This window comes from Corvus cornix, chromosome 11 (assembly GCF_000738735.6).
Source record: "Corvus cornix cornix isolate S_Up_H32 chromosome 11, ASM73873v5, whole genome shotgun sequence".
NCBI classification, from domain to species: Eukaryota; Metazoa; Chordata; class Aves; order Passeriformes; family Corvidae; genus Corvus; species Corvus cornix.
The window spans coordinates 20886075-20910677 of NC_046341.1; the positions used below are offsets into that span (position 1 = coordinate 20886075).

The 24603-nt window shown below is 39.6% G+C and overlaps 2 protein-coding genes across 2 annotated transcripts; both read left to right on the plus strand.

Annotated features, from left to right (window-relative positions):
- The first annotated feature begins 1974 nt into the window (after positions 1-1974).
- SLC7A9 (solute carrier family 7 member 9) lies at positions 1975-13462 on the plus strand. The gene is made up of 14 exons (XM_010396455.4): positions 1975-2068; positions 2684-3028; positions 3260-3385; positions 4551-4698; positions 5634-5876; positions 6430-6555; positions 6889-6988; positions 8311-8355; positions 8695-8818; positions 9783-9886; positions 10680-10776; positions 11535-11684; positions 12241-12415; positions 13387-13462. The coding sequence occupies exons 3-14, from the start codon at positions 3281-3283 to the stop codon at positions 13449-13451; spliced, it is 1482 nt and encodes a 493-aa protein (XP_010394757.2). The 5' UTR covers positions 1975-2068; positions 2684-3028; positions 3260-3280; the 3' UTR covers positions 13452-13462.
- A 2487-nt stretch (positions 13463-15949) lies between these two features.
- On the plus strand, positions 15950-23863 carry LOC120410623 (hypoxanthine-guanine phosphoribosyltransferase-like). The gene is given in 5 exon segments (XM_039558603.1): positions 15950-16130; positions 22734-22819; positions 22821-22864; positions 23297-23480; positions 23816-23863. Coding segments are annotated over 5 exon segments (543 nt in total).
- Positions 23864-24603: the final 740 nt, after the last annotated feature.

The following is a 24603-nucleotide window of genomic DNA, read 5'->3' on the forward strand; positions in this document are numbered from 1 at the left end:
CTGTGTAGTCCTTCGGAATTAGAACTCCTTCATCTCTTCATCTGTGTACCTATTTGAGAAGGAAGGACTCTTTTCCCAGGGCTGTAAAATGTCATTTCTCTTGTCTATGAAGGAAATACTATTAGAATCCTTGAAATCAATGTTTATTTTTAACTTCAGTGGCTGAGGAAAAGAAGGACTGCTGGTAAAATTGCAAATCTTTTAATAGGTTTACAACATCCCAAGAAGAGTAACCCCTAAAACAAAACTAGACAATAAACGAAGATACTTTTCTATTTTTATAAAGAAACACAGACTAGTTAAGGTCAAATCACTGCAGAGACTTAAGACATCTATTGAACAGGTGGGAATTCTCCAGATGGACATTCCAGGTTGACTAAAGAAACCGGTTGCTTAGGCAAAAACTCAAACAACATATTTTCAATGTTGCTTTTATGGGACCTGAAGAAACAAAATGGAGTACAGATCTGAAGGAGAAAGATAAGACAACTGAGGCATACATCTACACAAAAAAATCAAAGACTACCTACACTAAATCTAAGAAAAATTCCCAAGCAAAACCTTACTTAACAGAACATTAAAGGTTACATACCCCATTATCTTCATCAAAATTACATGTTTTTTCAGGGTTTTTTTTTTTGTTGGTTTGGAAGTTGCAGGGTAGAGATGATGTGAAAGATGTGCCTGCTTCATTTCAATGGACAATGGTAGCCCCATAATATGATCCTCCCATTCTTTTTTTCTTTTCACATTAGCTATTTCAATAGTCTCTGTAGCATTTCATGAACAACATAGGAATGATAAGATTATAAATCTTCATTTCAAAATTACCAGTATAAGGAACACAGAAGTACATTACATAATACCTGCTCCCAAATGAGGCATGTGAAACAAGTGTTTCACATATTCTTAAGAGTCCATGTTTAGTCACAGATTTACATCATCATTACAGAAGAAATTCCTGTTGATCAATCCTGCATGCTTAAAAAGTTAAAAAAAAAAAGTGAGGAAAACGACTATCAAGTCATGCTTAGGATAGTTTTGTTGATACTCAGGCCAAGCAATTTGGTCTTGTTTCCAGCCCTGTACTGCCTGTTTATGAGGCATTATCTCAAGAAGGCAACAAACGTTAAATGTTAACATCAGGAACCAGTATCTGAACATCTTTTAGCTTTTAACAGTAGATATTTATTGAAAAACTCATCTGCATTTAGAGGGGTTTGGGTTTGAATATCATACAGCAAAGGAGTTGTTCAACTGCATTGCTAAAAACAATTAAGTGATTAACATGAATAAGGGGTTTTTTTCAAGTGTTTTAGGGATGACTAGCTCAAATGAAAGCTGTTGCCTTATTACAGAATTCAGGATAATAATACTTTTTTTTTCCCTGGATATACAACTGCACAGAAATAGAGAATGGCATTTTTCACTGAAGCAAGATTTTTAAATATTTACAAAAATGGAAAATATTTGTAACTGCAAGCAAAGGGAACACAAGCTGCCCACTCAGCTGCCTCAGGTTAATGAAAAACAAAGGAAACATTTTTTCTCATGCTTCTCTACCTTCTCAAGATAAAAACATCAGCTATTTTTATAGGATTCAAATAGCATCTGTACAGATGGTTTTAATGCACTTATAATATGACAATTACTTCAAGGTTATCTTTCCAAAGCATTTCCTTAATTAGCAACTGCTTGCTATAAAAATCATCAAAATAGACTCTCCAAATTATGGTTCACTCCCACTATGTAATACACTACTTAGGCACTGGAGAAACATTCTCACAAATGGAACAAAGACAGGTTTACTTGTTTTTGAAGATAAACTACTTGGACTATCAGTTTACCTGTGGTTCCTAACTCAAAGCTTCTTGGCAGAGAATGGGTTTAATGATTACCTTTTTTAATGGGTTTAATTATTACCTCTGTACTTAAGCTGCTGCTCCTGCATATTCTGGTTTCAGACATGGACATTCCTTGCTTGTAACTGGCTGGGAAATAACAGGAGAAATACACTTGACAAGAATTCCCGGACTCGATTAACACCAAACAAATATAAATAAAGAAGGTAAGTGAAAGCAAGAATTGCTAAAGGTGATAGTTGAAGCAGTCTAAATACATGACTTTAAAAGAGAGATGCTGGGCACAAAGCTATAATGAAGTTCAGGGACCCAAGCCCTGCATTCTTCATGTGTTTTCTATCATAGGTTTAATCTTAAAAGTTGGATTTGTTATGATTCTTTAAAAAATCTTTAATTCAAAAGATAAAAACCATCAAAAAGATGTTTTTATAGCCCAAATGTTTCTGAAGACCACAATACTGAGATAGGTGTTCTGTCAATTTAAAATGGTGCAGTTTTTGTAGCCAGTTACTACTTAATTTACAAAAAACCCCAACTTAGTTTCCTAGACATGATGCCTTCCAGGGTTACCATCTGTATAAAAGCATACTGATCTTCAGCATTCAAATTCAAGGAATTATAGTTGTAGAGTCTTAGGAGAGAAGAGATTCTGACTGAATCCACTTTAGAGACTCAGGACCTAACCCGATCAATTTCCTTCACTGTCTCAGACTGTATTGTAGGCCAATACTAGGGGAAACAAGCAAAATCCTCACAAAAAAAAAATTGTAAGTCTAAATTAAAATTTAAAAACAAACTGTTTACATTCCTTTTCTAAACAGGACAAAACGTTGAGTGGAAGACATTCATCCTGAATCAACACAGAGAAGACTGGTGACTCCTGAGGCAAAGAGTTGCTAATTAGATAATTACAGTAGCCCACACTCTGTTTATCAGATCCTTCCATCTCCAAGGAACTGAGGCAGGGCCTAATTTAATGAAGAACAGAAAGAAGGTCTCCCAGATAAGAAGAAAACAGACTAGCTTTTGGGAGCAAGATAAAATCTGTCTGGACATTTGGAGGAATACAGAGGAAGGACCGGCTATAAAAGCTTGATCGTTCCAGTAAGGACATCCTCGAAACTGAATGTAGTCTGCTATAGAAGACACAGATATTCACTTGCCGGGTGGGTATGAGGAAAATCCACAGCAGGTCAGACATCAGAAGTTGACATAACTTCTCCTCTTCGATTTCTTCTCTGAGTAGGCAGTTCGATGGAAGTCCTTTGCCTTTGAGCGAGTGTGTGCATGTGTTTGTTTCCTGGTAATATTTACCTACACTATTTTGGACCCACATCATCAGCAAAAGTCAAGCAACATTATTATGCTAGAGTGAGATTTTGTTTTTATTTCCTTAGAAATTTCAACAAGAAAAACAAATGGGTGAAGAAAGCTTGAAGAAAAGAAAAGGAGAGCACAAAGGAAGAGAGGACAGACAATCCATTCAGAGTCATGAACCCCAAACGATGAACCTACAAAAGCAGGCAAACCTTTTTCTTTTCCCCTTTGATCCACGTGTGAGGGGTTGGCAGAGGGAGGCAGAAGGGGGCATTTGTGCATATGCATCAGCCTACAAAAACCACTACTGTGTCCCAATTTAGCAGAAATATGCTAATATCTCAACAATGTGGTTGGTTTAAATTTTTAGAAACTGCTGATTACTATAGTTAAATAGTTCTGATATAAACAGAATAAAACCCTAGGAATATGTCATTTAAGTTATCCGATATAAAAAGAATTCAAAGACTTATTCTAAGTCAATAACTGAGGCATTTCATAAACTTTACTTTTTTTTCCACATGGACTTTTCAGAAGTTGTAGTGGGTTGTCCAGCTCATTGTTTATGAAAATTTGTTAGTGTTTACAGCCAGGAAAAAGGCACTGGTGCTTGAAGACAAGTGAAAATCTGTCTCCTCCAGAAAATTACAGATGCTTTAGAAAACAGTTGTATCACTTCCTCTCAGGATGGGAGTGGCATTTCTCTTAAAATTAATTTAAGTTACCTGGAAAAAGATTCTCTAGGTGGTTTTGATGTAGTTTGATGGCAAGACTGGAAAAATACTGATGTCATTAGAGTAGCCATAACTATCAGAAAATATTAAGTTGCCTGTGCCACTTGTAGGTCACTACAAATTTAGGAGAACATGATCTTATCACCACCTAGCAGTATCAACACAATTCCTGTGCACAAATATTTAAAGCAAGGAGAGGAAAACAGCTGCTCAAAAAGAAAAAAACAAAACAAAAGCAGACTCCATCCATGAAAGACAATTCTAGAAAATTCAGAATTCACCAACTGCTTGTAACAGAATGTCATTGCTTAATCAGAGAGGAAAGGGCAAATTCACCCATCCAAGGTTATATTTGAGACCCAATCCAAAAGACAGTTTAATAAAGGAAATACACAGGCAGGCAGAACACAAATAGATGTACTTTTGAAAACAGCAGGAGTACACCACAGGGTACACATCGATCTTGGAAAGAAGAGTGAAACCTTGCAAAATTGTTTAATATATTTCTTTATAGAACGATATATTGAAAGCCAATAAAAATAAATCAGTAATGACAACTACTATAGTTCTATGATACTGAGAAGTAATTGCTGAATTACTAGAAATTGCTTACAAATACATCTCATTTTATTTCAAGGTGGGCCTCGTTAGTGGAATCTGTATGATTGTTGGTACAATTATTGGTTCAGGTATCTTCGTTTCTCCAAAATCAGTGCTTGCCAATGTTGAAGCTGTGGGTCCTTGTTTAACCATCTGGGCAGCCTGTGGAGTTCTGGCAACATTAGGTAAAACAGTCAACAAAGAATCTGAATCTTTGCCTTAAATCTTTGTATCTGCTGTTTCTGCATACTACTGTCATTTCACAAATTAGCTAATAGCACCTAGACCAAAATCAACTAAATCCTGCTGTATATATGCATAGCAGTACTCCACCATAAATTTAAAACGGGGTGTTTATAGAAGACAAATTAAGTTTTTAAAATTGTAAATCACACTCTCAATTTATTTTGAAACAAAGTTTTAGTTTTGCCTGCTTCATCCACTGACTGTAATAAAGAGAATACTCTTCTACTTAAATAACTGGCAATATGTGAAATTTACTGGTAGTGAGCTAGGTACTTTCTGCTAGCTTTCTACTTCCATGATTCTAACTCTGTTATCTGAAAATTTAGCACTAAGCACCTCAAAATATTTCAAGAAATAAAACAAATAAATTTTTGAGCATTGTATCAAGGCAGACAGCATACAGAAAACCTTTAATTCAAGATGCCACATACAGCAATAGAACAGGAAGTATCACTGTACTTTAATGTTGTACTTAGCAGCCATTTTATTTCAAAATTGTGCAGAAAGTCTGTTTTTTGAGGTTTTCAAAAGGTATGTCAGCCACTTAAACACTTCTTATAGTGTTCATTTCTTAAACAGAAATCCAATGAAATCACAATGTTTGTTTGTACTGGTTTTGGTGAAGTCTGAAACATCAATTGTAGTAATTTTTAGACTGCATCTTAATAATTCCAGGGTATTTTTTTCAATTGCTCACAAGTAATTAAAATTTTACTTTGCATATACAGTAAAATATACAGAAACTTGAAGAGAGTAATGATGCACTGTATATATAAATTTCCTTAACTTTTCTACCTATTAAAAAGTGATCATCTCTTCAAGCAGTCCCAGGTTCAAAAGTGTATTAACTGAACCTGCTTTTCTTGTTATTCAGGTGCACTTTGTTTTGCTGAGCTTGGTACAATGATCACAAAGTCTGGGGGAGAATATCCTTACCTTATGGAGGCATTTGGCCCAATTCCAGCATTTTTGTTTTCTTGGACAAGCTTACTGGTTACAAAACCCAGTTCATTTGCAATCATTTGTCTCAGCTTTGCAGAATATGCATCAGCCCCTTTTTATCCAGGTTGTGATCCACCCCAAGTTGTCATCAAGTGTCTTGCAGCAGCTGCTATTGGTAAGACTCACACTTTTTAAGACAGACCAGATCCAAAACTGCATAGTGACTTGTGTCTGGCCCCATCAGTAAGTGCATTTCCGTACCCTGAAACTTCCTTAGGTTCATCTTCACAAAGACACCAGAAATCTTTAAGACACAGTCCAGTAAGTCCTTCCCACAATAACTAATTCAACAACATAAAAAGGATAGGTTTAAAAATGGTTTGTTCCTATCCAAGGGGTTTTTAATTCTTCATTAAGATAGATGCAGCTGTATAATTCTTATCTCTAGCAGAAAAGGAAGAAAAAATAAGTGTGGAAATACTATTTTTTTTATTTATCAGAATGCTGTGCAACTTCAAAATATTTTTTGTAAAAGGTATTATCAAAATCTAATTCATAAGTATGTTTTTCCTCACTATTTTAAAAGTTATCCAAACACAGTAATTAAAAACTGTATATAATATAGACAAAAAGTGTGAGGGAAAAGCAGTACAGTAAATAAGGGGAGGGGCACCTTTTCTTTAAATTCTGACAAACAATGCAAATATTTATAATTTGATTTCTTTTAGTGGTAATTACAATTGTGAATTCACTGAGTGTGAAGCTGGGAAGCTACCTCCAGAATTTTCTCACAGCTGCTAAAATGATCATTGTCACAATCATTATTGTAAGTGGAATTGTTCTCCTTGCAAAAGGTAATAAAATATACATTATTTGAAAAAATTCTTTTAGCTTTTGCTATGATCATTAAAAAGTTCCCCACTGACAGAAGTGACACAGTAATAAGGCACAGCCCTGAATCTCTTCATTCAGAGTTTTAGTTTTGCATCTTTTGGAAACTATGGTATTTTCTTTTAGAGAACGGGGATGGGTGGGAAATGCAACACTACCAATCAATTAATACAAAAGGGTATTAATTAAAGTGAAAAGTTTCAAAACATGAGACATATGTTGGAATGTTTTTTCATCTGGTGGGGATTACAAGAATTAGTTTTAACACTGATCAGTAATCTTCCTCTTATTTGCAGGAAAAACTGAAAACTTCAAAGATTCTTTCAAGGACAGTAAAATTTCTGTTAGCTCTATCAGTCTGGCGTTTTATAATGGACTCTGGGCGTATGATGGATGGTAAGGAATCTTTATTAGCCTTAACAGTTACACTTTAACAGCCTTTAACTGGTTTACTCTCTCCCTGTGGAACTCTCTGAAAAAGTTAACAACTGACTTGTTATTAAGAATGTCTTGATGAGTACTGGAAAAAGAACACTCGTTTGGTTAAAAACCCCCCAAAACTCCACCTTCTTTTAGTTGCTGTTTACTAGGGAAAGAAATTATATTAGACCCCCAAAGGACTACTACTACTACTGCTTTGCTGCTGAAGGTGCTTAGAAACTGAAGTGATGAGGAGGATATAACACAGTTTAATTCCCGTGGGTTAGGCAAAATAGCTTTCCCTGCAGGTTACCCCATCAAATTCCATTTCTTGCAAAATATGTAGTGGTGTTTGATTAGTACAGGAGAACATAAAAAAGAACATTATATCAGAAATTATGATGTTCAACCTGCAGATTTTTTCTTAGGGAATGTCAGTTGGCATAGTGTTCTGTTGGCACAAATCCACTGATATTCTTAAATGTACAAACTGCAAAAATCTGCATATAGGTCTGTACTTAAAAGCTTCTGAAACTGAATTTATTTTTAAATAGATTTTTTTTAGGTTCTATTTCCAAGCTTGAGTGTCTCAACTCAGGCATGTAAGTCTCTTAATTCAGGCACTCATATGGACTTTTTAAAAGGGCAAAGAAGCTAATTCCTAAATAATTACTTGTGTATGTAACCATCAGGCACTAACATTTGAAAATTTGCCTTTTGAACCGTAAATACTAACTCTTCCCATTTTCAGAGCAGATGAATATAAAAACCTTGTTTCAATTTGTCTACATGCTCTAGCAAAAATGAGTATTTGGAAATTATAATTCAGATAGGTATAATCCTTAGAAAGGTTTTCATGCTAGTATGACTTCCAGAACCACTGTGAAACACCAGCAGACTTGCTTCACTCCTTGCCCTCAGCACACTTTTGCTTTTATATGAAAAAACTCAAATACTGCAAAGCTTGAAGTTGAAAGGCAATCTTGTAAATCTTAGTGTCTACCAAATTTTTGTTTGATTACTCTGGGATATTTTATCCAAGATTTCAGAGTCTCAGAGATAATAGAGATAACGCAGAAAGAGATGGTGAATCAAGAGGCTGACTTTTGGATAAGAAGCTCACACAGGTTTTGTCCTGCAGTTTTCCCACTTAAAAGTTTGATTGTACTTTTTTTTAAAATTTTTTTTAAACTGAAAAGATTAAAAACAATAACACAAGAAATAACACCTCACCTTATAGTATAGTCATATTTAAACACCTGACTGCTAAAATACTCTATGAATGTTTTTCCTTTCAGGAATCAACTCAATTACATCACAGAAGAACTTAAAAATCCTTACAGGTAAAACTATGTAGGAAAGCAGTGTTTTTACTGGCAAAAATCAAACACTAAATATTTTTCTACAAGCAAGCATATATTTTGGTTTGTTTTTTAAAAGCACTAGTTATTCAAGGTTTGAGCACTAACAGACAAAGCTAATTAGCCTGTATTACAGGCTTTGTATCTTTGCATAATTTATAGTTTTCTTTTTATAATCCTGATTTCCTTAGTTCTACAGTAAAAAAAAAAAGTAAATACACCTAAAGAACATATCAGGAAAAGAAAGAATCCACAGTTTACTATGACAACTGTACCAGTGATACAGCAATGCTGATGGGATCTTACTTTTCCATTCTTTAGAAATCTACCACTGTCTATAATTATTGGAATCCCCTTGGTTACGGTTTGTTATGTTCTGATAAACATTTCCTATTTCACCGTAATGACTTCAACAGAACTCCTGCAGTCCCAGGCAGTTGCTGTGGTAAGCTACTTAATTTTGTAATAGAACATCTGAAGAAGGCTGTGTGCATTGAAGTCATGTAAGTCATTCAGTTCCATTAATTTTTTTTAAGATAAAATTAATTTTAGTGTAAGATGTTAGTGCCACCTTTCCCCCCATTATATACTATCATTTCTTAATATAAAATTTCAGTAATGGTTAATTTAAAGAGTAGTTCTATAATATCCCAATAGGAATAAAAGAAGGAAGCAAAAGTAGAACAGTCTTCAGCAAATGTTTTGTAAACATTGCAGCTCAGAGGGTGACTGCTTTCCATAGGCATCAAAAAGATGGAAAGAGAAATAAAATTTGACAGTTGCTTTGCCATTTTCAGTATTTCTGAGAAAGAAGCACATGCCAAATGACAGTAGATCAAAGTTTGTTGTTCTGGAGATAACAGCAAATGGTCCATCATTCACTTCCTCCTTATTCTTTTTGGGTTTTTTTCTTAACAAATTTGAAAGATAAAATTTTTACATTTTTGCAAGATATACTCTTACAGGTAGAATTAGAAACTATGTAAGTTTCTGAAACCTTAAAAAACACATCTGTCCCTTCAGTTCTGCTCAGTAAATTTTCCATGTCTCTGAAAAAACTGTTGAGGTCATGCAACAATTTTTTTAATGTTTGTCTTCGGGGAAAACAAACAGTATATAGGGTAGCAAAGTGAAGAAGTACACATGTTGAAATGCTTAAATTTTTTTTAAATAAAAGCTTTTAAAATTTAGATCTTCTGTGCATTTCAGCAGCTTGTCTGCACCAGGAGTTACAGCAAAGAATGTATCAAGTTAAATCTTGTTTAAGAACACAAAATATATAACATGTTTTTGTTGGTAACATAGCTCAGATACCCATTTACTTTACCTACAAAGAGGCTCTAACATTACTGAATATACTAAATGGTAGTTAAAATGCCAAAATTATTAATTTTAATCCCATATCCCAGACATTTGGAGATAGAGTCCTTTATCCAGCCTCTTGGATAGTTCCTCTCTTTGTGGTATTTTCTACACTTGGATCTGCCAATGGCACCTGTTTTACTGCAGGCAGGTAAGTTCCCATTCTAAATATCTTCAAATGAAAGTTTTTGAAGGATGGAAAAATTTATATGCATGTATCTACAGACATAAAGACATTCTTCTGATCCACATTATAAAAAATGTAATTTAGAATTGCCTGTAAATCTAGCCTTATTGATTAATTTTCAAAAATAAACAGTGGCTATTCAGGTTTGAAAAATTAGAAAACATGGTCTCTTCTCAATTCTATGCAGGTATAGCACTATAGCACAAAAGGGTTTTTTCATCAATCATCAGTTTTAAAGATGAGAATTAAACAGTTAAAAGTTACCAGTAAAAACATGACTACACCAGCAAAGGTAACTGAGAAGCTATTCCTTTCTATTAGTTGTTCAGCGCTTCCATTTACTATTTAAAGTATTTTAAAATTTCAAAACCACCTGAAAACAATGCGGATGTAAAGGCCATTTTTAGAGAAAAGGTTGTCAATATAGGTTTTTGCTATGAAGCACATGAAAAAGGAAATATTTAATTAAAAGGGACACAGTAGGTAACATTTCCCAAAATAATTTTCAACTATATGTGCAAAATAATGATTCTGAAATTAATTTCAAGTGTACTATTTTAATACTGGTTCAGAATTTGTTTTAGCTCACTGCTTTAATACTGGTTATTTCCCTTATTTTAAACTGCTACAATACTCTTTAAATCCCAATGCATATCAAAGAAAATACTGATTAAATTAGTCAGATGTCTATTTTTAGTAGTGCCACTTAAAGTCTAGGTGCCACACTAACTACATTGCCTTGTTTTTGTTTTGTCAGACTTGTTTATGTTGCAGGTCGTGAAGGGCACATGCTAAAGGTACTATCTTACATTAGTGTTAAGCACTTAACACCAGCACCTGCTATCATATTTTATGTAAGTATATATTCCAAGTACAGAAAAATTATCAACAAAAATTCTCCAGTAATACATACTTTCACAGTTTCTTACAAGCAGTCTTGACACATATCTTTAACTATCTAGACAAGAAAATTGCTAAATACATTTTGGAAAAAAGACTACATAAAACCCCCAACTTCTGTAAATTGAACATACTCATTCCAGAACTGGATTTTAAAAATCAAAATGGTTAAGGATCAATGGCATGAAATCAAAAACTTAAATGAATGGTTAGTATTACAGAATCCTTCCACAGGATGCTTGCAAGCAAGCTATCACTGCCCTGTTTCCTCCACATACGAAATTTACATCTCACTAAAAAAAATCCAGTCAGTAAATACATTTAAGAATAAATCTAGAACATCTTGTTATTTTTATTTTACCCATTTATCTTCAAGGAAAAACAAGATCTATTCAATCCCAGTAACATTAAAAACCTAAAAATACATTTTGTATCTTCCAGATATAAAATTAACAATGAAACAGATTTATGCATAAAAATTATAAGCATTTTGACTTAAAATGGAATTAAGATTACATACAAAAATAACCACATGTTGGCAGGATGTAGTCACAATCTTTAAAGGTGCTGCAATACATTTACACCCAAATGTTTAGGCAAAAACATTCACAGTTCATTCTCTGGAACACTAAGCATGCAACAGTATTGGGAAATAAGTAAAATTCAGCCTTCTTCTATAATAGACTATACTAATTTTTGTTTTCATTTTTAGGGTGCCATTGCTATTATTTATATTATTCCTGGTGACATTGACACACTCATAAATTACTTCAGTTTTGCAGTCTGGATATTTTATGGTTTAACTGTACTTGGACTAATTGTTATGAGGTTTACAAGGAAGGAACTCAGGAGACCTATCAGGGTAAGTTCTGTATGGCTTTTCCTCCATTCCATAGATGCTGTAGCATGGATTCACCCTAAGTATCTGGATATTTAACCGGGACCCTTGCGCATTATCCTCGTTTTTTACTCCCCCTACCTGAAATCTAGCTATTTAATAGTAGTTCTGCACTAGGACGAAGCTCATAAGGAGTGGGAAAAGATGTTGATTTTCACTTGTATAGACCACAGGGCACAAGCCAAATTTTCAGAGATGTGTAATTGCAGTCAGCAGACTACCGCTGAAAGAATATCCAAAATAAGACCCCAGGTCATTGCACATAAGTCAGGTCCCACATTTATTAAACTGCAAACTTGTACACTGCAATTTGAAATGCAGACAAAGAGATCTTAGTGAATAATTTAGCAGAAGAGTTTTCCCTATCCATACTTCTGCTACTCCTTCAGTTGTCCCGTCTGATTCCAGAAATTTTAAAATTAAAAAATGCATAAGATGATCAAAATATTCTTTCATACAGGAAACTTCTGTAAGAACAGCTAAAGAATGAAGAAGTGATTTTATTCTTTGTATCTTGCAGATACCCATCATCATTCCTGTCATAGTGACACTGGTCTCAATTTTACTGGTATTGGCACCAATCATCAGTGCACCTGAACTGGCCTATTTGTACTGTATTTTATTTATACTTAGTGGACTTATAGTTTATGTACTTTTTGTTCATTTCAAATTCAACTGGCCCCAGAAAATATCAAGTAAGTATACATCAGGTAGCCAGCTCCAAACTCAACAGAACATTTACTAAACTTGAGATTAATTACTATAATAAAGCTCACTATCTGGTCCATCCCTTCTAAAGCACATGAGCAGGATGTGGGGGGAAACAATTTCCCTAGCATGTAGTGGGCTTTACTGAAGACTGTATTTTACTTCTTCCTGTTGAAAAGAAGTAATGTCTGACTTGAGGAAAAATTAAACTTAATTCACAAAAAACAACACATCACTGTAGTAGCACAAAGAAACCGACTTTTAAAGTTCACGGAACTAATTAGTCCGTAAAGTTAGTTTTTCAGTTATCTGTATTTCAAAACATTGCTTTAGCGATTAACTAAAGATTAGCAGACATAACTTCTTATGCCACCAAACACTGGGCTCTTAACTCTGATTATTAATTTTACAATACTTACTAAAGAAAATGTTAACAGCATTAAGATAAAAAAATAATCCCAGTGCTGATTATAGTGAAAGCTGCAAGAACCCAGCATGACCATTTATTAACTGATTGCATAGTCGCTAGAGAAACTCTGATATTCTCAGGTAAAACAGGATACACAGGTATTTCTAAGAGGCTAATTGGAACTGGCTGAATACAACAGGATTAGTAGTTCTACAGCATTCAAAAAATCCATCATCTGTCTCTCTTGTCCCCTGGGCCTATTAATTTTAATGTATTAATAGAATTAATTATAATTAAATAATTGTAATGAATTATAATTTAAATTACGTAATTGGAAGTATTGTACTCTGATGTAAGTTTGGAAATGTGGAATGCTGTAGTTTGGATATTAAGACTGTTTATTCCCCATCCTTTATTTTTCATTTTGAAATAGGAATACAGGTAAGACAAACAACTATGCAGAAGGATAATTTTCTTACTTAGAAAAATAGTTTGAATTGAAATATTGTTCTCTCTGATAAAGCCTCTCACAATAAATCTTTTCCTCAGAGCCCATCACTATGCACCTCCAGATGCTTTTGGAAGTTGTTCCAGAAGAGGAAGTTACTCAGTGAAGTATTTTATACCTACCAGGTTGTTTTTAAGTGCTGTACTGGTTGAAGTAGATTCAATGTAGTTTGGCACACATACATAATTGCTAAATTTGTACTGGTGTATTAGTTTTGCAACACATTAGTACTTTAAAGCATTAAATATACATAATAAAAGATTTCCAAGCCAGACTACAGTGTCCAGCAAAGCTGTTTTTATTAATCAGCTGTTTGCTAATCAGTTGTGATGTCTTGTTTTCTGAATTAAAATTGAAAGCAAAGATGTGTGCTCATGTCTTTACAAACAATTCCATGGTTGAGGGGGTGGGTTTTAATGTCTTTGAAATGGGTCTTAATGTCTCTACCAACTTCAAGGTTTGTTACAGAACCCAGATTGTTTGACAGACAAAGGGTCCGCACAAGCCTGAACTTCTGAACTTTGGGATAAAATGACAGGTTCAAGTGGGGATATGTGGTAGGTGGTTTGGGAAGGCTGTACTTTCCTAGTATCTCAGCCAACAGGGAAAGGAAGAGGGCAACATGCAGCCAAGAGTTTAGGATAAAAGGAGGCTGTACCCTCCAAAACCTCGGAGAGGAACCCCGGTGGGTGTGTGCCCCTGTGGCCTCTCTCCCGTTTATTCAAATGAAGTTGCAGGACTCCTCTGTCTCCTTTGTGGACACTGGCTTTTGGTAGCGTGATTTTCCGTACAAAATGACTCAAAACCCTTTTCAGTTATGAACATGGCAGAACTTAGCAGCAACAGTGTCAAGATGCTTTTGATGACACTATGGAAAGAACAATGCAGCTCTTACTTACAGCATCACAAAAAGGACAAAAATCACATTAATGCCAGACTAGCTCTCTCCTCAGGTTCTTAGACCAAACATTAGTTATCAAAACATCAGTCTTTGAAGTTGAATATTGCATCCTATAACTTCACAGAGACACATTCAGGGTCTGCTGCCTTAAAAAACATTCTATAATATAAAAAGGCAGTGCTGGGAATCACTTGTCTATGCAGCTTTAAGCTGCAGAACACACATAGGTGTTAAGTTTTTTGATTTCAGCTGCATGTACCTTTACATTTGTGCTCTCTCTCTGAGCCCAGATCATAATCTTAATGTGATAGATACATATTATAATATTGGCTTTCTACAAATGTTAAAATAGATGCAATATGTATAAAGTAGCTTTGTTATTGTGATAGATGCATATTATAATATTGGCTTTCTACAAATAGATGCTATATGTATAACGTTAAAGTAGCTTTGTTATAAAGATGTAGTTTTGTAACAATAACTAATGCCTTTATTTCTGTCATTAACTAAACTTAGACATAATCGTAAAATAGCTAATATAGTTCTGCTTGTGGTAATTGAACTGTCTGCTTGGTTGGATAACATCCAACCAACATGTGTTGAAGACCCCTGCTACTGACATGCCAACTATCAGCAACTACCGTCTGCAGAAACCATAGACCAAAGCCCACGCTGAGGGTGATGATAAAAACTGACTAAAACCACAGCCAAGAAATGTGCATGCTCTAAAAAGACGGATCCAAGGAGGACCCATGCTGAACAGTTCCTGGAACATGTAAACTAGTTTGGGGAAGGTTTGAATTTGCATAATTGACCCATGTCAATTATGGCGGCTTCTAGCCCATCCGCTGCGCCGAAACTGCCCAGATGCACCTTCTGGGCCGGTGTAGCCCTGGGCGTGGCTGCACCGACAATGCCCGGGTGCGGCCCATCGCCCTCCATGGCGTCGGACTGTTCTGCGCAGTCACAGACCCGAGCAGTCGACCTTCTAATGTCATCTGCCTTTGTTGCCGGAACTGCTGAATATCTCACGACAGCTGTCGGAACTGCTCAGCTTGCAAAAGCAGCTGCTGCAGATGCCAGAGGCAGCCCGCTGTGCGGGGTGTGCTGGGCCCGCACCGCCCGCTGCACCCGCAGGAGACGCGGCACCGAACCCGGAAGTGTCACGGCCAGCGCTGAAACCGGAAGTGCCGCTGCTGCCGGCGAATCCCGCGGCGGCCGCGGCTGCGGTGTCGGCCACTGGCGCAGCGCCGGCGCTCCAGCTGCCTGCGGAGCCGGGACCGGCGACAGAAGCGGCGGATGCGGTGGCCATGGCCCGGCCAGTGGTGGCACCAGGCGCTGGCGCAGCACAGGAGACAGGCGCAGCGCCGGGCGTGGCTGCAGCCCCGGAGATGGCCGCAGCAGTTCCAGCACCAGTTCGGTCAGAACCGGCCGAGATGGCATCCCAAAAAGAGGCTGCAGTTCAAACTACAGCGCAGCCGACTGTAGCCTGTGCTGCCTGTTCTGCCTGTTCTGCCTCTGGTCAGTCCATTCCTCCCCGCCCACCTCTGTTCGCTCACAGCACCTCAGAGTTGTCTTTACCCGATGATTCATTGTCAGGCAGTGAGGCAGATGAGGTTCTGGCCCCGGAGCGTAAAGCTGCCGTAGCCAGGCGGCGACAGAAAAGGCTGCTCCCGTCGCGCCCCTAGACCTTCCCGGACTGCATGGTGACAGTGTGTCTGACTCACTACAGTCGCTTCTTAGAGTCAGTTAAGATGCGAGCCTTGGAGGAGGGAGATTGGAATTTATTGGAAACACTTGGGATGCCAAACAGATTTGAGGATTCTGGGAGTAATCAGGAAGCTGTTACACTCCATCTGCAGGCTGTGCCAGTAGTTCAGGATGGTAGTGACTCCCCAAAAGGGGAGATCCAAACTTTCCCAGTGTATAAGGCTCTCCCAAATTCTGGCGAGCGTGATAAGCATGAGGTGATTACTTGGAAGGTTGCACAGGATCTGCAATCCAAGGTGGCACAACATGGGCTAGGTTCTGCTGAGGTTATGCAGATAATAAGGGTGATAAAAACAGATTTGTTTGCTCCATTTGAAATCAGACACTTAGGTCAAATCCTATTTCAACATACACAATTTACAGTTTTTGAGAAAACCTGGAGAAAGCTGGCCGACAAGGCTGCATTAGGGAATATGCAGCTCCCTGCTGCTGATCCTAGACAGACAGCAGGAGTGGATGCTTTGATGGGCACTGGTCCCTTCTCTGATCCCAGCCTACAGGGTACTTTGTCCTCTAGTGTCCTGCAGCAAGCTCAGCAGGTCGGCATGGCTGCCCTGTTGAAAACCATAGAGTTGTCTGCTCCTAGAAAGTGATATACTGAAATAGTTCAAGGGAGATCAGAGTCATTCCTCTCTTTTGTAGAGAAAGTCACTGCTTCTCTTGAGAAGCAGGTTGAGGATGACGGGTTAAGACAGATGTTGTTAAGGCAGTTAGTGAGAGAGAACACAGACGAGGAGTGCAGAAAAATCATAGATGCCTTACCAGGGGATCCTGAGGTAACAGACATGGTCGAAGCCTGCGCTAAGGTGGGATCTGGGAACCAGAGAAGGTCTGCTTTGGCTGCGTTCCTGCAGCCTGTTCATGCATCTTCTGGTTGTGAACCAAAGCAACCAAAACAGGTGAAAAAACGGAAGCGGCCTAAGCCGAGCCAAAAAGAGAACACAGCGATCCCCCAGTGCAAAAGGTGTGGCAGGCCAGGGCATTGCTCGGACTATTGTAGATCCCTGACTCATGCCGATGGTCGGCTTTTGTCGGGAAACTTCCGCCGGGGTGCAAGGAGGGGGAATTGCTCTCCGATGCAGTCGCTCCCCCAGAGAGTGGCACAGGTACAGGCACAGGCCTACCCAGCCGCCCTAGAGACGGCACCCAGGGATCAGATGGTTTTGACGTCCACATTGCAGCCGCAGTCGTCTTAGACTCTAGCGGTATTTATAAGGTTCCCTTGGACGCATATGGACCCTTAGCCCAGGGATCCTGTGCGATGCTGGTGGGAAAACCTGATGTTGCCCATCAAGGAATCTTAGTGCACTCAGGAGTTATTGATGCTGACTTTAAAGGTCAGGTTTGCGCTATGGTCTCCACACAAAAACCCCCTGTAACTATTCCTGAAAAGACCTGCCTTGCTAAATTAGTGCCTTTTAAGTCTTGTGTCCCCAGGATAGAACAACAAACTCATGAAGATAACGGCAGTGGATCTACGGGACTTCCGCAGGCCTTCTGAACTGCAGACATCTCTGACCAAAAGCCACAGATAACATGTACCCTGATCCTGCCGAACGCCCGTCCACCCCGGACTCAGCTTCGAGGTTTGATTGATACGGGTGCTGATGTAACTATCATCTCCTTCTCTGCATGGCCTCCCTCATGGCCTTTAGCCCCGGTGGGATCAGCCATCGCAGGATTAGGAGGAACCACACAGAGCTATTTAAGCGAACGGCCTATGATGGTGAAGGAATCAGAGGGGCACACAGCTACAATTAGGCCTTATGTTGCTACCACTTCCCTTAACCTTTGGGGACGGGACGTGTTGGCAGCTTGGGGCATACGGATTGGGACAAATTTTTAGTAGGGGTCACCGTGCGTAAGGGCGCACAGTATCCTACACTGCCTTTACAGTGGCTGACTAACACCAATCAGGCTGAGTCAGGCTCTGCTCAGTTAGTTGAATTAAGGGCTGTTACCATGGCTTTTCAGCGATTCTCACAGGAACCTTTGAATTTGGTTACTGACTCTGCTTATGTAGCAGATACCACCCAACGCTTAGATTGTTCACTTCTGAAAGAGGTGAACAATGCAGCTCTGTTTTCGCTGTTGCAAACCTTGTGGTCTGCAATTCAGGCTCGAGTGCATCTGTATTATATTCTGCACATTCGAAGCCACACCAATTTACCAGGTTTTCTAACAGAAGGCAGTGCCAGGGCTGACATGCTGGCCAACCCTGCGTGGGTAGGGCCTCAGCCTGACAAAATTGCACAAGCCAAGGCATCGCACGGTTTCTTCCATCAAAGTGCACATACCCTGCAGAAGCAGTTCCATTTAATGCCAGCCGAGGCGTGCGACATTGTCAGCGCTTGTGCTGACTGTCACGGACTCGCTGCGCCTTTGCCAGCAGGGGTAAACCCCAGAGGGCTAAAAGCCTTGCAGATTTGGCAAACGGATGTAACACATACGCCTGAATTTGGCCGGCTGAAATATGTGCACATGTCTATTGACACTTTCTCCTCAGCTATGTGGGCTTCTGCCCACACTGGAGAGAAGGGCCATGATGTCATTGCCCATTGGAAATTGGCTTTCTCAGTCCTGGGCGTGCCAGCTTCTGTGAAAACCGATAATGGTCCTGCCTATGCCTTGGAGAAGACGCGGCAGTTTTTACACCTATGGGGTGTAGACCATATCTTCGGTATCCCCCATTCTCCTACTGGCCAAACCATTGTCAAACATGCTCATGGTACTTTGAAGCGTGTTTTGGAAAAACAAAAACCCCACAGAGTGAACTAGAAAAAGCTTTGTATACAATTAATCACCTTACAGTACCACAAAATTCAAATAATCCTGTTAATTCTGAATCATTTTCTCTCATTGCAGTCTGCAGGCGAGACACAGCTGCCCCGGGCAAAAGTCTGGGTACAGAATTTACTCACTAACCAGTGGGAAGGCCCGCGTGAGTTTATCATTTGGGGTCGTGGGTATGCTTGCGTTTCCACAGATACTGGGATACGGTGGCTACCTGCAAAATGCGTTCACCCTGACCTATGGCACCAGAGACAGAACAGGCAACCTCCAAATGATGACCAGAATGCCAACCATCCAAATGGCAACCAGAATGCAGATCGTCAGCCTAATGACTCTTCTGATGATGACCAAGATGTCAACCATCAGGCAGATGGTCCTTCCACAAGCAGAGACTGAACTTTAAATTTCTTGTTATGGAGTCAGATAGTTAAAGCCTTAAGGACATATTTAGCATTAATAACTGATGTAAATTTCTATTAGGATTAATAGTAGAATTGTTCTCTTAAACAACAGAATGGGGGAATTGTGGATACAAAAATGCTGGTAGCAAGAATTTTTCTTGCTACTTTCTAAGTCCGTGGGATACTTTTCTCTCTTACAGAAGATAGTAGCAGAGTTCTATAAACAATGAAGCCCTTGCAACCTTGAGAAGCCTTGTTTATAGTACAGTAGAAAAATATTTTGACAATGGATGTTTTAGGATTTTATCCAATCACTCCCAAGGGGTGGCTGATCCTTTGTCCAATTAGACTATGAAGAAAAAGTCTATAAAAGAGTTTGTAAAATAATTAAATAAATCAATCTTGCTGCACAATTCCTGCCTGTTGGTTCTTCTCTCCTCCTCCCTACGGCTGCGGGATATGGTATAATTACTATGGTAATACCAGCGTACATCTCCACAGAATTAAAAAGATTCATGAGCGAGTGGGGTGTGGAACACATCACTGGCATCCCTCACTCGCCCACAGGCCAATCCATTATAGAAAGGAAACATCAGACACTAAAAATCTGTTGGAACAACAAAGAGGCAGCAATGAAATCGCTGCCCCCATCCTAAGGCTTTCTAAAGTGTTGTTCACTTTAAACTTTTTAAACTGTTCCTATGAAGAACCCAACCCTCCTATCATGAGACACTTCACAAACTCTGCTAAACATAAACTAACTGAGAGACCTGAGGTCCTAATAAAAGATCCTGACACATTACAAATATGTGGCCCATACCCCCTGGTCACTTGGGGTAGAGGCTACAGGTGTGTTTCCAGCCCAGAGGGTCCAAAATGGATCCCTGGGAAGTGGATTAAGCTTTTCTTAAAACCACCAACAGATACCAAACAGAATAAAGAAGCTGCCACAGCCTGGAAGAGGAGAAAAACCAGACCACCTGAAAAAAAGACTCCTCTTCCAGGCCCAAAAGACAAACCCTCCCCTTCCCAGTCTCCCTCATGTGTTTCCCTTCCCAAAAATGATCCATCATTTTATTCTGAAAGAGGGGGAATCCATGGGAGCCATCATTATTTAAGTTAATTGTATTTGTGTTATACTTTTCCTAAAGCTACCACCCTTGACCGCATGGTGACCTCCTACTTGCTGCTGTCCCACCTGCTGCTGCAGCTCCTCCTGTGCCACCACCAATGAGGCGAGGCATGGAACATACCACAGCCACAAAACAATGTGTGGGTAATGCTGACCCAAGCCCTCAACCAGACAGGGATATGCTTGGACATGGGCAAGGCAAAGGACCCAATGTCTTCCTGCCTTGTTGGTGTTCCCTTGCACGCTGAGGAGTTTGTTGCCTACACCCATGACACCCACATCCTCCAGCCCCACCACTGGGACCGGTGGATGCGGAAACTTCGGATAGCCATACAGGAGCCCCAAGAACTACATCTTCAAGGGTTCGCTATTGCTTTAACTCGCGCTATAGTAAGCCAAGACACCAATTCCCAGTCAGCCCTTTCAATAAAATCTATAAAACCCAGGGTTGGTGTCACAATATGGCCCTGTCCGTTTCCAACTCCGTCAGTCACAACAAGGAGTTGCCAGAAGGTTTATTTTTCATCTATTGGGACCGGGTGTGGAACGGAATCCCACCATTTCTCACAGGAGGTCCCTGTACTCTGGGGCATTTGACCACCCTCACTCCAGACAGGGCTCAACTTCTCAAATGGCAAAATTTGGCTAATCAGGCTAGATCAAAACAATCGATTCACAAAATCCCTGATGATTGTGATGATTCAGTCACTAATAGGCCTCACTCTGAAGGAGTTGTCTTGTCAGTTTTCTTGCCGTGGGTGGCAGCAGCTAAGGGCCTTGGAGAACTTGAGCAGATTTCTTGCTGGCTAGGGAAAAATGCCCACGTCCTCCGCCCTCAGCCAACTTCTAGCTGAGGAGGAAGAAACAAGGCAGGCGACATTACAAAATCGAGCTGCCAGCGATTTCCTTCTCCTCACCCACAGCCACGGCTGCGATTAAAGAAATTCGTGCCCAAGTAGACAACCTGCATGCAGAGGGCAGTGACTGGTTTTCAAACCTCTTTTCCACCTCCAGCTCTCTTTCATCCACCAGGAGCTTCAATGGCTGGATTCCCTCCGTTATCAAAGACATTTTATGGGTTTTGTTTATGGTGTTAATTTTACTTGCTCTTCCCATTTTTAAGTGCTTAGCTTTAAAATCCCGTAAGTCTTATCTCTCATTTCAATGTAATAAAAACGAAGGAGATGTTGCGACTGTTGGGCTGGGGCGGTTGAATGCCAATCAATTCAGGGCTCTCCCTTGGGTGGTTTTCCCCACCCAGGACAGTGAGTCGGAGGGTGGGTCGATGGGTGGCACAGAGACCTAAGCTGCATCCCCCTGGCGGACACCCGGGTTCAAACCGCCTCCCCCTGTTCGGGAAACTTCTCTGTTATTTGGTCGTTCATTAGCTCCCTGTTGTAACTCCCGCCTCCCGGTTCCCCCCATTGGTTCTTGTTGAACTGTATCCTCCCCCTGGCTTGTATCTTGTTGGTTGTCTTCCCTTTCGCTACCGTTTTCAAGCCTCCTATAAAACTGAAAGCAAAAGCCCCTCGGTGCTCTTTTGGGTTGCTGGAACCTCTGACAATAAACCTGCTGGAACCCAGACCAGCGGCCCCTCTCTTTTCCTTTGCCTCTGGATTAACGTGAGCCCAGACCATCGGCCCCTGACATGCCTCCTCTGTGGAGGAACCAGCACGCGTGTCCAGCTAGCGCCTTTCCTGCTACCAAAGTCAGTCCTGAAGGACGTTGCAGAAGTAATGCTGCGTCTCCTCTGACTGGGGACACGCCAGAGCTTGTGCAAAGGAGCCAGGGACAACGTTACACAACTGCTTCTTACCTACAGGCACCCTCTGCAGCTTCTCCTCTTCCCACTGCCATCCCAAAGCTTCTCCTTTGTGGTGAGCCATCTCCCCTGTCCACTGAGACAGCTAACAGCTGGATTGTCAAAAGTTCAGCTGTGAATTCATGCTTAGGAGGCAAAGTTTTCTCTGTCACACAGTGAAAAACGATGGTCAAGGTAGAGCAGCACCCCAAAGTCACATGCTGACCTGTAATCCCAATCCGCTTGCGTTACATTTTAATTTTCGCTTGTCTACCACACAAGCAAGCTACTGAGCTTTGCAGAAAGGGAAACGGAACAAGAAGGGAACTAGTTACTGTTTTGGGTGGCTTTTTAAATGAGTTGATGATGGCCAAGAATTTATCTCATAATGACCGAGGCAAAGTAGTTTTTATCCATTCACAACTCAGCCACTAGCTCCTGAGTTAGCAGATTGTGAATTGTTCTAGCAGAAGATCAAAAACTCTCAGAAATGTATTTATTTTGACACATTATTGGGGGGGAGGAATTTTTTCTTCACACTATCAGAGACTGGAAAGCTTTTTCTTGTATGGCTCTGTGGCTACTCTTAGAACTACTTCCCTTTCCCTTGCAGGTAAGAGATGAAGAAAGCGGCTACAACAAAAATCTCTTTTATATTCCTAAGCATTTGAAGAAGATGTAGAAAAAGAGTCTTCATTCCTCATGGACTCATCCTGGACAGGTATGAGAGTAAACAGCAAAGAATAGTGACAGTGATGCCAATTGTCCCTCCAAATGAAAAGACTGAGGTCCTGCCCTGCACAGCCCATGAGAAATATGGAAACCCTGCAGCCCTAACACTTCTGTCCTAAAGTCTAATACAGGAGGGGGTTTATGGAGAGGATTCCTCTACAAGCCCAGTTAAGCTTCCATGTTCCCTCAAATATCTTTAAGCCCATGTATCCTGCAATACTTAGGTTTATGGATTAAATCATCTTGTGCCCTGCAAATACGTAACTAACTTTTCTATGACTTGCTGTGGTCACAATTTGTTAGTTATAAAAATCTAACAGCAAGATCAGAATTTTTACTTGAACCCTCCTTAGTACATGGACAAACAACTATGATATACAAAACACTTTCCAGAATTTCCTTTTTTTTTTTCCCCTCCCAGGACAGAACGTTTGGCTAGAGATATCATGCAAGACATGGGGAGTCATCACATTGTTGCACTCTGTGTCCTTAAAGGAGGCTATAAATTCTTTGCTGATTTGCTGAACCACATAAAAGCACGAAATCAAAATGCTGATAAATCTGTGCTTGTTACTGTGGATTTTGTCAGAATAAAAAGCTACTGTGTAAGCAACTTTCTTTTCTTTGGAAAATTGACTCTCTCCATAGACTGGGATTTTAAATACTGGTAGTTTGCATGAAAACTCCACAAAAAATTTTTATGCATACATCCTGTTCAAATTAGGGAAAAGGAACTGATTTACTTATCTGCCCCAAAGGGTGGATATTATACATTCACTGGAATAAACATACAGCAGAACACTCAATGTGACAAAGCCAGGGGCAGGTCTCAGACTCCTTCCTCTTGCAAAAAGCAAGAGCAGCACACCTTTCATACACATACAGGATAACAGTTTTGGGCATGTTTTATGTGACTTCTATCCCTTCTTTCCCCTTCTAGAATGATTCACCTACAGAAAAAACCCATTTTGTTGGAGAGGAACTATAGGAGAAAGGTTCATGAAGGATGTCTGGACTTCAGGCAGCTCTCTTGAAAGCTATTTATTGCATAGGAGAAGGTACAGCAGCTCAGGGAGTGGGTATCCAGAGCCAGCCCTACAGCTGCCAGCTCCAGCTGTAGGCATACCTGAAGCCACTTTCTGTTCAAGTTACAAAGCATTAGATACTTTTCTTTGCTGAGTATCTTAATACATAACAACCAATAAGCACCTACACAATACCTTTACATTTGCCTATAGCCTATCATAGCTACTACCATCACCATATTATAGTCATTATTATCCAATCACAAGAGTATGTTACAATTTAAGCTTACAATGGAAAATTCTCAGACCTCTCTTCTTTTTGCTACATCAACATTTCTTGTTTGCCTGCGATAGCTCTTTTTGGTAAAAACATGTTTTCTATTTACTTATGCTCTTCTTGAGACTTATTTACTTGGTGAAAAATGTCTTTGTTTGTAGTCACATACCTTTGTCCATATCATAAAAATCTCCTTCCAACTCATCTCCAACCTTTGCCTTCTCAGTTACTCAGAAATCAGTGTTTCAGCAAAACATCTTTTACTCTATATCAAAACTTGCTTTCATTTCTATCTCATCCTCAGTTTCTACATTCAGAGATCTTTCTGCCAAGCCTACATATCTGTGAAACTTTCTTACCAAACTTTCATCCTCCCCAACACATGACTTCTTCATTATATTTTTAATAAATTGTTAAGGCATCAAA

Bases quoted from the DNA above. Each gene is read 5' to 3' on its own strand.
- SLC7A9 (XM_010396455.4), top strand. From the start codon at position 3,281: ATGGGTGAAGAAAGCTTGAAGAAAAGAAAAGGAGAGCACAAAGGAAGA. The intron at 3,386-4,550 runs GCAAACCTTTTT...TTTTATTTCAAG, and splicing joins CGATGAACCTACAAAAGCAG to GTGGGCCTCGTTAGTGGAAT. The intron at 11,685-12,240 runs GTAAGTTCTGTA...TGTATCTTGCAG, and splicing joins AACTCAGGAGACCTATCAGG to ATACCCATCATCATTCCTGT.